The 13,838-nt window shown below is 39.7% G+C and overlaps 1 protein-coding gene across 1 annotated transcript in view; it reads right to left on the reverse strand.

The window, feature by feature from the left end:
• Positions 1–13,838, reverse strand: part of CLIC4 (chloride intracellular channel 4) — a 33,725-nt gene that overhangs the window by 4,329 nt on the left and 15,558 nt on the right. Inside the window, exons 2-5 of the mRNA XM_054802193.1 lie at positions 9,363–9,472; positions 3,610–3,735; positions 2,115–2,221; positions 709–890 (exon numbers count right to left, since the gene is read on the reverse strand). Coding sequence (XP_054658168.1) covers positions 709–890; positions 2,115–2,221; positions 3,610–3,735; positions 9,363–9,472 — 525 coding nt within the window. The remainder of the gene's footprint in view (positions 1–708; positions 891–2,114; positions 2,222–3,609; positions 3,736–9,362; positions 9,473–13,838) is intronic.

The following is a 13,838-nucleotide window of genomic DNA, read 5'->3' on the forward strand; positions in this document are numbered from 1 at the left end:
AAGATATCCTGCCAACACATACAGAGTCACTTCTACAGTCTGTAGAACCTGCCCCTCTGGGATGTGCCTGGACCTGGCAGCATACTGCCTCGCTTGGTTTGTACTACTGTCCTCAAAGTAAATACTTCTGCACCCAGGCAAAAACTTAATCTGTGGCTCCATCTGCAGTACAAAACTGACAAAGATCACTGGAGACAGTGAAAAGAAATCAAACCATGATGATACAGGCACATCCTCACTCCTGTAGTTATCGAAGGCTACCTCTTTCTAGACTTCAGACTTTTTTTTTTAATACAATCCTCGTATTAAACATTGTCTCATTTACTTTAGTGCTAATAGAGCAGTTTTCTCTACAGATGTGAGAAGGCATCCACTTCAAAAATTTACTGGCTACATGATGTTCACCTTCTTTCTTCCACCTCATTCTTTTAAGCCTTGCAACTTCCTGTGACCACATGGGTCAGTGTTTTGTGCCATTTCATCACCTGCCACCCAGCTTGTCTACTGGTTCACACCTCCGCTGATTTCAACTGTTCTATCTCTAAAGCCCTTGTGAATTACATAAATCTTACGCAATTTCATGTACTGTTAATACTGTAGTTAAACTTACACAGGACCTTACACATGGTTGAAATGAGTTGGACTCTAGAATGTCATAAACCATAAGCATTTTGTCCTTCGTTATCACATAACATAGAAGTCCTTTACCTTGACAATGTGTAGTTTAGGTAGCAGGTTGCAGTCTGCTAATGTCATCTCATTGCCATCCAAAAACTTGCGAGTAGAAACTGTAATATCCTCCATGCTATTTTCATCTATCTCATCAGGAAGAGGAGAGTTCAGATACTCATCCAGTTTCTGAAGGGTTTTCAAGAGGCCACGTTCTAAGGCTACAGAAGAAGGAACAGTTTTAAGAACAAAAAAGAAAGCCAAACCACAGCACACAAATTTCAAAGCAAATTATCATTTAGAATATTGGTACTAGCAGCAGATCTGAAAAAACATAATCCACATCACTGTACTACCCAGAACAGAGCATATGCTGGAAGATTTTTAACCGTTGTTCACTTTTTGTGGCAACACTCCTGCTGGGAGCTGCCTTCGTGGTCACTAGTAACACTGAAACTGAACTAGAATCCCTTTAAATATCACACAGATGCAGGTTATTTAAAAGCTGGTTTATTATATTTATTAGTAGTTTGCACTAATTTAAAATAGAACTGTACACAAATGTTTATTTTTGGTTTAAAAAGTGGCTTATGTCAGTTTCTTAAGACTACTCCTAACGAGCTTACACTAATTAGAATTAAGCTATTATATTCATTTAAATGTAATCTGTTTAATGTCACATGCTCAGCTAACAGCCACGACTAAACACACAGATGGCCGAGGAGGTTTGTGGAACACAGCAGCAGAGGGCAGCACGCCCCACAAAATGGAAAAGTATTTCTTGGCTGTTTAAGTATTTTGCATCTCTCCATTTGAAAGACAGCAGAAAGACGTTCTGATTCCCTGACTCAAGTTTTCCCTCCAAGAACATTGAGGACAAAAGATTTGTACTAAACTATTTAAAGGTCTAATTGTGCATTCTTTCTCTTATTTATCTCTCACCTTCTCTCCACACAGAAAGGTCTTAATCCTTTAAATAAAGTGACAAACTAAGCTTAACTCAGACCTCTGAATGGGAGCCCTCAATCCTAGAAAGGTCAAATAATCAAGGGTGCAGAAAGGCCTCGCAGCAAACGCATGGAAACTCATCCAGTGGGGCATGACAGACACTCTGCATGGGATTTGGTTCTGAAGTTTAAAATCATTTCTACTGAGTTCAAGAGTTTGGAATGACTGTTGTGTAGAGAAGTTTCAATGCCACGGATATTTACAAACCATGCATACCCTACTGAAGTGCTAATTGAACACTAATTGAAATTCTCTTTGGAAGTGTTGAAATCTGTCTCTGACCACTAACTTTAAATCACAGGATTAATTCATGAGACTCAAGTGTCCATCAACATGCAGCAAAATTTGTCAGTGAGACACTTCACAGTAAAGCTGCTCTGCAAAACACAAGACATTGAAACGATGTGTGCACAGCTACCGGCCCCCAAGGAACCTACCTTCATTAGCTTCTGGTCTAGAATTTTTGATAAATGCAGAAAATTTGGCAAATATATCCATTCCAGCAGTGTTTGATTCTGGATGCTTTGGTGAAAGTTTTAGGTACCTAAAAAGTAGAAAGGAGTAGACCTACAGCACATTTAGCAGAATGATGCTCATCATATATTAACTAGCACAAAACGGCCCTTTTAAAAAAAAAAAAAAAAAGATTCTACATCATGTACATTTACCAATTTATCCGCTTTCAGATTAATGTGGAAGATTTGCTTCTTAAGTGCAATATCACACACTTCCATTTAAGTTAAGATTTTTAAACCCAACATTTTTAATCACTTTTCAGAGGAATACCAAAGCGTATCTCTCTGCTTTCTAAATTGGGCATTTGTTTCAAGCGCAGAATGTCTGACACAGTCCAGGGTCACCAGAGCAAGCTCCCTTACACAGCAGTGCTGCCAAGGGGGCAGGTCACAGTTCTGTAAATGAGAATATAGTTAGGGATCGAACAGCTAACAAATTAAATACTCTTGCCAATTCTCTGCTCACTGGACATTTGGACATTAATTTTTTTCATTTAAATTAATATCAGCTGTCCCAGAATAAGATGGACTCCAAATCTTTGAACAAAAAAGTAAAGTCTTGCCACACCAAAAAGACAAAACAGCTCAGTCTGCTAAAGGCAGTGTCTGCATTTTACCACTGCCTGCCAGTTGAGGGAGAAGAAAGCCAACAGTTTAGAGAAAACTTGAACACATTTCTCATATTCATGCTGTGTAATCTAATTATTTTTAAAAGTGTTCAGTAATTTCCACCATAATTTCCAAATACTAAATAATCAATCTCCAGGACTCATCTTATGCCTGGTATGAAGGAATTAATTTTTAAAAAAATAATTTTTAAGTTGCATTTAGTAATCACTGACACTATACAATTATCAACTGTCCCTCTGCTTATAGAAAGCTGGAAGGAATAATGAAAATAATTTAACATTAAATACAAAGTTCACTGATATTCCTGGTAAGAACAAGAAATTACAAATTCTTGAAGACTTAAATAACACCTTACTTCTAGAAGAATGACTGCAAATACAAGTCTCCAAAAGGAGACCGCTCATCTCCTTAAAACAGATTCCCTCAATAGTTTATTACAGAGTCAAGACTAAGTTTTGTATGCCAAGCTTATCTTCATTTACATTATTTGGACACATCATCAGAATGGCCTGGCCCAGTCACCAAAAAGAAAAGTCAGGAAGAATGACAGGATTGTGCAAAGGACAATTTAAAAATAATCTTTAAAATAAAACATTTTTATATGTTTAATATAAAGATGAGGGAGCTGGAGGGAAGAAAGGTACAACAAGCAAGAACTCCAAGCTATTTTCAATGTCTCATCCTCAGTTTACTGATGCCACGTCAATAACATCTTAGTTAGTGCAGAAACCCCCTTTGAGAACACTCCATCTAACCTAAGGTGACAAATTAGCATTTTAACACCTACTTGGGTGGAGCCAAAACATCTTCCAGGAACTCTTCAATCTTATTCACATCTGTTTTCACTTCACCATTGTAAGTTATGAAGGGCGGATGAGTGCCTGGAGCCAAATTTTGAAGGTCTGCTGGTTTTCTAGGGTGAAATACAAACCAATACAAAAGTAAGCATAGGACATCCATGACCCTGACTTTCACTGCTACAGTCACAAAAGTACTGCCTGAGGTTTTCACGTTCTTGCAGTTTTAAAAAGATATCACCAGTTTTCTTTTTAAAAAGTGAGTTTACAGCTTGATTAGTATTTTGAATATATACTTGGTAACAATTAATTTCAAGTATTTAAAAACAACTGCTTCCCCCTACCTCTGGCTATGTTTTTTCTCAAGTCAATATAATGCTGACTAGCAGAGGGAATATACATATACCACACAAACACTCTCTTTCCCAAGATCTGCAGTACAGGGTTTATATATAGCGTAATCTGCGATCAGCAATAATCCTCCCCCTTTACACAGAGCTTCTCCAGAAATAAGCAAGTCTGAGATAGAGCAGTGCATATAAACCATTTATTATGTGCACACAGAATCTGGTTCTGGACAAGTTAACAAATATTTAAAAATCATGTTTTAAAACAATGCTTCCTCTGGTGAAAAAACTATTTACAAATAAGAGCAGGACACTTGGGCAAAGGGAGGAGAATCCCTGACCTTAGTATGACGAGACACTGGAGAAACAGCATCAAGCTAAAATCCTCAGACATTTCTAAATCTTAAGTCAGTTTTGGCAATACCTCTCGCTGTTCGCTCCAGCTCCTTTCATACTAACCCTTATCAAGCTAAGCCAGTTTATTTTATAAGCAATTGGCTTCTCTCTCCTCTAGTTGTGCCTTGATGCTGTAGTAACAAGGAACAACACTGCAGGCATTTCTTTAGAAGCCTATATTGCAGCTGCACATATACACCTACCCACTCATTCACCCCCAAATGCCTAACTTACTCTTTAATGTAAAGCTCTCACCTCTGCCTCATCAGCAGATTCAGATGCCAAGTTGAAGTCAATAATGAGATGTGGATCCATTACAAGCTATAAAATCCAAAGCATCATCTAAAAAGCTGCACCCAATTTTTCCCCAGTAAATCATCATGGTATTAGTTAGTCCCATGCTAGTGCAACTGTCTCAGTGCAAGCAGAAATAAAATTACGGTACTGCTTGGCACTTCTTCAGTAGCAGCACTTAAAACTTCCCTCTGATGAAGCTACTGACTACAGTCCGGGATGACTGCTCAGAAGGACGCAGTCTAACTTCTCCAAGACCCTCTCCACATTTTAGAGGACAGTCTGCAATTCCTAGTTCCTCAGACCATCCCTGTGCACTACCATCCGACAGTACCCACGATCCAGATGACGCGTGACTGTACAATTACATTTCTGTCAGGCTGACCAGAGCACATGCTACAGGATGACCACCACCTTTTGATAGCGTTATGCTGGACGAGGAACAACAAACGATACCTGATCCAGCAGAAAGTTTGCCAAGACAAAGTTGCCCCTTCGTTACTGTTTGAACAAATCCAAACCGGACCCTAACCCTTGAACTGGGTTTGTGCTTTGCGCAACGTGGCCGCATTTCTGAGCCAGCACCAGGCATCCAGGAACTGGATTTACTGGATACTGGAACTACAGTTCAAGAAAGGCTTCTGACTGTACTGGACAGGGAAACTAGATTAGTAATATACACAAACATTCAGAAAGCAGTATTTTCAGGGATAGCATGCCGACTCGTAAGCACAGTTTAAGAGTTTGTCCTGTGAAAATGTTGCTTTCCATTTCTTACAAAATTAAAAACCCATGCCAGAATTTCATGTCCTGCCCACTGCTGAACCTTTTAAGCAGGGCAAGCAGCAACAGTATAGTGCTCAAGTGTACTTATGACAGATATGTAAAACTGAATGAGAAAACTGATTTTTATACTTAAGAACATTAAGCACCCTGCTTTTAGCCAGGTGACAGAAGTCTTGTTAATATAAGAATTTAACCATTTTCAATTTTTAAGCTTCCAAGAAGTTATTTCTAACTAGTAGTTGCCATCACCCTATTGCTTTTAGGATTTAAAGTCTGTCATCTGTTAATGCTTTAAGTAGCTTAACACTTCATTTAAATACAGCTTTGTAACCGGCAACAATTACAGGAAGTCATTGTGGCTCACTTCCAATTTTGCATGTTTGCTAGATAAAATTCCTCAAAAGGAATGTTATTTTAAAAACAAACATGGGCAAGACCACCGGATTTGCAGTAATACTATCAAAGGAAAGATTTTATTTCAGAAACAGACTAGTCTAATGACTAACCAAAAAAGTTTTCCAAAGAATCAGAGTGCATCTGAAGGATCCCAGAGCATTTTATTAACCCCTCTTGCCACTCCAGTCAGACCACCTGTATCTTTCAAAAAAAAAAAAAAAGAAAGCAGAGATTAACATCCCACAGCCAAAGCCCAAACATAACACAGGGTTTGATTTCCAGTTTGCTGCTCTTGCCAGTAGGTCATAAACAAACCCTGGTTTACCACATACAAGCCACAGCCTTTAGAGCACCAAGAGTACACAGAAATATCCTTAAAGGGCCAAGAGTACAACTTCCCTTAATAGTCAAACAAGAAGGTAATTAAAAATATTATACTGAAGTTTACTTCAGAGATAAAACTGGACAGCTTCTTAAAAAAACCAAAAACAAACAAAAGAAGCCCCCAAAACCTTCTATAACCACTCAAAACAATTCCATGAGAGCTAGTACCTGCCCCAAAGTTTATGGGGGGCATTTGGAGGTAGGGCCACATAGTTAAAGATCTGGCCACCACTAGCTAATTAAGTGGGCAAGCTCTTTAACACCAGCGTTAAGGTATAAACATTTCATGGCTTTGCCACAAACCAGAATAGCAATTAGCACTCAAGTAATTTCTTGGAGATCAGACAAAAACTAGCCCGCAAATGTAATGTGCTCTACAGTGATTTAGAAATTATGCAAGTACTGCAATGAGTGTCTGAAGAGTAACATGAGGGAAAAAAAAAAAAGCCAGCAATAAAAAACCCCGTCTCCAGTTCCTAAGCAGTATGTTACACTGCTGAAGTTGCATTCACCTCTGGGCAGTCTTTAATATTTACTAATCTCTTTATTTAATCTTTGTCTGTCAACATAATTGCAAAAACCACACAATCAAGATGTTTAAAATAGGATTTCAAAACTTAACTGAATGCAAGCTGGCCTTGAATGTTGTTACAAGCCCAACAAATGGTTTATGTACTGCAACTCTGCTCTAGTCACCAGAACAAGTCAAATCTCTGAGCACTGAAATGCTGCTTCTGAAAAGGGAAAGAATAAAGCCTCTGTCTGACTAAACAGAAGCAAGAAAGGCATGATTTCTTTGAAAGGGCGGTACGTCCCACTTCGTTTGCCTATGCGCATATTTTTGTGTCTTAAGAGTAGAACTGAGAACTGCAAAATGTTCTTTCATTAGCACAGTATGATATCCAATGCAATTATGGAGGGGAAAAATACTTGACATGAGTCAGTCAAATCAGACTCAGTTTTTCCTGTGTCCCAAGTTCCTTACTGGTGAACTTTTGTACCCAACAGTGACCTTTTAAGCCTCACAAACAGAGCTTGCCTTACTACTGTTGTGCAGAAATTACACTATGAGGCAGAAGCATGGGCTGCAAGACCCTCCCCCCCCTTTTTTTTTGCTAGCAAAATAAATTCAGATGCTTAAAGCCATTACTACCTAGCTCTTCAGCAAGTTTGTGTCTTTAACAGCAACAAAAAGAAGAGAGGGTAATTGGCTTGAATAACATACTTGTAAAAGCAGTTTCTTGTGACAGTATTAGAAGTATCAAGGCAACACCTAGCACCTATTATCACTCCAGTAATGCTTACAGGGGAAAAAACACCATCTGGTATAAAACTTTTCCATTTGAGCACTTTGCTGAATTTGACATTCTGTAAGTTACACTACTCTACAACTAGGTATTAGACAATCCAGAATGTTACATTTGTGTTTATGAAGCTTTAAATTCTAAAAGGAATTAAGTTTGTATCAACATCTACTAAAATCTGAATTAGCTTCAGTGGTTCTTCTTCTCCTTTACCAGAAAATACGTTCAGTGTGCAACAAAAAAGTAGAGTCCATTTGGCCTACTCCCGTGCAGGTTTTTAATTTTGCACTTATTTTGTGTTTTTCCCTCCCCAAGATAAAAAAACTGAAAGAAAGCTTTCCTTGTGTAAGAAAGGACAATTTTAAACATCTGCAACCAATTTATATTCCAAAAGTTAGTCTTACATTCAATTAACTCAAAGTTGCCAAAGGGACACAAATAAAGCCAATTCATCAGGCATCTTTGGCATTTTAATGACATCTCTCAGGCTGGTTCAGCAGTAAAAATGCATCCAACTATAAAATGTCTCTTTAACCTTCTTCTCATCTCCCCCCCACCCCAGTAACTGCAATAGGTTAAATAACACCATCATTAAAAGTAAAGGAAGTCTAAAACTACAAACACTACACAAGCACAAGCTCTACTCCTGAGGCTTCCACAAACCACATGCAGTGCTAAATGGCAGACATGATATATTTGGTTTATGTGTGCTGGCAGCAACAATTATATTTGCAGTAAAATCCCACACTGGCCAGAGAAAAATCTTTGAGCTGCTACAAATGTACACCCAGTTGACAAAAGCTGCTTTTTCCCCCCCTCTCTGTTCAAGTAGTCTGCCTCAGCCTTACTACACATGGAAATATTTAACACTAGTTGCCAGCACTGAAACAAGTCACCACCTTCTTAAAAAAAAAAATTACAAGAAGAGCTTAAGTCTAGCAGGGTGATTTCTTTCTTACCCATTTTACACTTGATTCATGGGAGAACACTGTACATTTCTATTGGCTTTATTTCTGAAAATAAGGTTTGCAAGCACTGGCAGTCACTCCTCTCTCCAGAGAGTTCAGTGACTAACATTACATTAGTGTTGTGAAAACATTACTTCACACCAAACACAAATACAAGGCCTCTGCTGAATTTAGCATTACCACTTCTAAAGTACACCCAACCTTAGCAAATTAAGACTCCTGGGTTCACATCTCACCCACTAAGGTATTCATTTCATAGATGGAGATGTTGCAATTTAGGTGACACGCAGCATCATGACATACTTGGCTAACACTATAAAAAGGCAGAATATTTTACATTTTATTCCTACCCATTTCACTTCTATTTCACTCGTGGACAGCTATTTTCACATTGTTTTAATTCTTTATTGCATAATAAGCAATATTATCTTGAAATCTTTAAAAAGAAGAGTAGGTTGCACATTATTTGTGACAGTTATCCAATAATCATTGGAGATTTGGTCAAAGATTGGTTGATATAAAATACCCATCTAGCAGTCTTCACTTGCGGGGTCTCAATGTTAAGTTAGTAAGATTCAGTATTCAGTTATAAGAAACTTCATATCAACTATTAGCTTTACAGGAGAAGAGCATCATTTAACAAATTCAAGAGAATTTATTGGACAAGTTGTTTTTGGTTACAGATACTTATAAATAACCATCAACGAATGCACCACTTACATCAAGGTTGTCTTTTAATATTCATGAGGACAGATTTCATTTTTAATTACAAAAAATAAGCCACGCAAGATTTAGAAGCCCCCGAAACCCATTTGTTACATCAAGCGTACTGTACTCTTGCTTGTCAGATAAACCAAGTATTTCTTACCTCTTCAGATCAACTGTTGTGACACTAAACACCACTCCCTTCAGCCAAAGAATCATGAACAGCCTCTGCGAAAAAGGACAGTTTCCTATGCTTTCACCATCACTGCCAGCCTGCAAAAGAGAACAGATCATTAATTAGAAGGTAGGACTCTGCCATCTACAGATGCTCACAATTACTGAAAGGACTTTATTTAAAGACAGACTCGGTAACAATTAATGGATTTCATTGCCTGTGCAGTCTTCACATCACTAACTCCTCCAAAGCCTTAACAAGCTTACAGTCAAACCTAGTGTCATCTTGCAGGAACACTCCTTTGCTCTCAAAGTCCAGATATCCTAAGGTGTGTCCATATAACGCACAAAAATGAGCATCCTCAGAATATTTAGATTCGCTTCATATACTGGGAAGGTATGCATGGACTTCTGCACCACTTTGGTTGTGGGTTTTTGTTGTTTGAGTGTTGTTTTTTTAAAAATACTTGCACCTTTCAATGATTTTTGTTGCTGCAGACATAATGAGGATTTTATTACAGTGAAATTTGCACATTTATGAAGTCAACTAACCTATTTACTTGTCATGTCCTCTAACAGCTGCTCACAAAACATATCAAAACAAGATTTCAGACAACAAAATAAGCTATTTCACACTGAAGATGATCCAACTGCTCTTAACAGTCAAGCAAAGGGTAGCTAATCATATTCGTCTGAGCAGCCACACCTTTTGATGGCAGTTTTCCAATGTCAATATTGTTCTCTGTTCTTTATTATTTTTTCCTTCTTCTACAATACATAGCTAATTAATTGTAGTCATCTTCCAGTTTATTGCTTGTATCTCACCGTGTAGCGCTATAGCGAGCCAAATGCAACCAGGAACTATGAATCTTTATTGTATTGCAGGTGTTGTAAGGAAAGACATAAGTACATAGAGACTTCACTGACAATAAAGTAATATTCCAAAGCCACTTTTTATAGGCAATTTATCAATAAGTCTTTGTCCTACCACAACAAAGGTCTATTACATAGCAACAGTAAGTCACTCCAGGGCACCCAGTGATGGCATGCATCGCATGATTGCTCTGACAATGAAGTATGTATTGCTGAGTTGGAAAATTTTAGGTTTTAGTGGGCTAGAATTAGGCACACAAAACCTTGAATCTTGTTATAACATTCAATCCTCTGCAAGGAAAACTGGTTCAGTAGTAAAACAGATTATCTTGACACATACTTTACATTAGACAAGTTTCAAAGGATTTTGCTTATTATGAGTACTTCCAAGAATAATTTTAACCAGTACAATTCTCAAAACCTGGCTAATGCTTTCATTGTTACTATTACCTGTTCCCTATGCCATTATATAACATATTGTAGGACGTGCTGGCTGTACCCCTCAGAAAAGTGACAGAAAACAATTATGGTCACTAAGCACAGGGTACTTAGACGCAGAGCTACACAATTGGAAGGGTTGAACGCAAGGCCTGAGCGTTGACTGGTGGAGATCCAGCTTTTTAAAAAAAAGGGAAAAGAAGAAAAAACAACAAAAAGTGTCATCACAAGAGAACTATGCTTTAGGACCAGAACTAACTAGAGAAAGGTTTAGGCATTCAGGCAAAGGAACTGCTTTATCTTCAGTTCTCTGCCAGTTCCCAGCCATGCACTGGCCACATTAGGGAGAATGAAGAAAGACTTTGCAAGTTAAGAAGAGTAACAGTAAGATTTTCAAAGGTCAGGAAAATAGCAAGTTTTTCAGTGAAACTGTCTTAAATTCAGAAAGCTACTTTATTTTTTTTAAAAAAACCAACTCATGGTGCCTTTGCAGATAAGGTTAAGACTCTTTTAATAGTTGTTGATAAATACCAGGACAGGAGGATTCATAAACTGATGTATGTTGCCTCAAGCTTATGGTCTCATTTCTACAAGTATCCCTCCTGTCAGAGCTGACTATCCTTCTGAATCCTTTGTTGTGCAGAATATATAGAGCCATTTTTCTTCAAACCTTTATTATAAATGAAGATTTGAAAGAAAAAAAGAAGTTAGTCTTTCTGCCATAAATTACAAATTTCCTCCTTTATCTTTGGAAAGTAAAACTTACAGCAGATTAACGATACTAGATTGTCTTAAAAGCTGGCATGTGACTTCTCAGCATTCAGGAAACTAAATTGTAAAAGCATCTAAAAAAGGATAAAACAGTGTCAGTTTGGTTACTCTGGGCATTCTGTTTTATACTACCTCAATCCACAATTTCCTATCGTGCATGTAACTGCTGTAAGGGTTCTAGCTACTCTACGGATTAATGTGTCCCTCCCTCACAAGATGCTTACATAAAGAAAGACTTCACTCTGCAGACTATTTCCAATACCTGTATGCTTTTATGCATGTTAATATTTAACCGTAATGCCCATCCCTCCAGATAGCACTGTATATTTCAGAATTCTTCACTCTAGTTACATACTGTGTTTACACCGGAACAGACATTTCCTGCAAGTAAATTATGCCAATGTAGATTTATGCTCATCTACCTTTTTGTTTTGCAGTGTGCAAGATCTTACCTTCCTTTGAAAAATGGTATGGAAAAAGACAACACTTCATCCCATCTAAGGAAAATATATGTTTTTACACCATAGGATCATAGGATATCCTGAGTTGGAAGGGACCCATGAGGATCATGAGTCCAACTCCTGGCTCCCCACAGGACCGGCCGAATCAGAGCATATGACTGAGAGCGTTGTCCAGACACTTCCTGAACTCAGTCAAGCTCGGTGCTGTGACCACTTCCCCGGGGAGCCTGTTCCAGTGCCCGACCACCCTCTCGGTGAAGAACCTTTTCCTGATATCCAACCTAAACCTCCCCTGTCGCAGCTTCATGCCGTTCCCTCGGGTTCTGTCACTGGTCAGCAGAGGGAGGAGATCAGCGCCTGCCCCCTCGCTCCCCCTCGTGAGGGAGCTGTAGGCCACGATGAGGTCTCCCCTCAGTCTCCTCCAGTCTGAACAAACCAAGGGACTTCAGCCTCTCCTCATACGTCTTCCCCTCTAGACCCTTCCCCATCTTTGTTGCCTGCCTTTGGACACTCTCCAATAGTTTTATGTCCTTTTTGTACTGTGGCACCCAAAACTGCACACAGTGCTCGAGGTGAGGCCACACCAGCGCAAATAGCTGTACCAGGAAGTTGTCATTGAGGTGTTTCAGGAAACTCCTGGACCTGCTGGTATCAGCTGTGTGGTGTTCCCAGTTGGCGTCTGGCAAGTTGAAGTCCCACATAAGGACAAGGGCAGTTGATTTAGAGGTCTCAGTTCCTTAAAGAATAATTCATTGGTGGCGTCGTCCTGGCTGGGTGGTCTATAGTAGACTCCCACAACAACATCCCCCTTATTAGCTTGTCCCTTAATCGTTACCCAGAGGCTCTCAACTGTATCATTACCGACTGACAGCTCTGTACAGTCCAGCCCCTCTGTTACATAGAGCGCCACCCCCCCACCTCTCCTGCCCTGCCTGTCTCTTCTGAAGAGCCTGTAACCATCCGTCACAGCACACCAGTCACAGGACTCTTCCCACCAGGTTTCACTTATGCCAATGACGTCATAGCACTGGGACTGAGCCAAGGCTTCCAGCTCTTCTTGCTTGTTCCTCATGCTATGTGCATTGGTATAGAAGCATTTCAGATGTGCATCCACATACCCAGCACCTCGTGGAGCAGACTGAAGAATCTTACTAGCACACAACCCGACTGATTGTGGCCTGCCTTCCCATAGCTTGTCACTGGTGATGTACTTACACTTCAGCCGGGCTACTGGTCTAAACCTGTCTCTGACATGGTGCCCCTAGGCTCATCTCTAGCAAGCCTGGTTCTATCCCCTTCCCCCTTCAGATCTAGTTTAAAGCCCCCTCCACAAGCCCTGCCAACTCCTGGGCTAGAATCCTTTTCCCCCTTTGAGACAGGTGGACCCCATCTGTCGCCAGTAGGCCTGGTGCTGAACAGACCGCCCTGTGATCAAAAAAACCGAAATTCCAGTGACACCACCAGCCTCTGAGCCATGTGTTGGTCAGGTGGGTTTTCCTGCTCCTTGCAGTGTTTACTGCCCAGGCTAATTCACACTTTGAAGCAGAAACAATTCTTTGATTCAGAACTGATCTCAGTCTTCAAGTTTTATGGCAATTTCAACAATGCTACTTCAACCAAAGCACACGAGTTATGCTGCAGTAACAGCACTGGTGTGCCTGCCTCCATCCAATTAAACTTTACCTCACTTTCTCTGATGGAAAGGCTACCATTTACTATAAAGTAAAAGGAGGAACGTGAGCATTTACCAAAGTGCAACACCCTAAGAGCATAAAGCCATACCTTGAGGCACCTCACAGGAACTGCTCACACTGCCGTTCTCAAGCAGCTCTTGATCTGCCACTGGCTGCCACACCTGGCACGTCTTCAGCCTGTTTTGCTCACACGAGCTGCACTTACAGGAACCAGTGCACAGAATCATT

This window comes from Grus americana, chromosome 23 (assembly GCF_028858705.1).
Source record: "Grus americana isolate bGruAme1 chromosome 23, bGruAme1.mat, whole genome shotgun sequence".
In the NCBI taxonomy this organism is placed as follows: Eukaryota; Metazoa; Chordata; class Aves; order Gruiformes; family Gruidae; genus Grus; species Grus americana.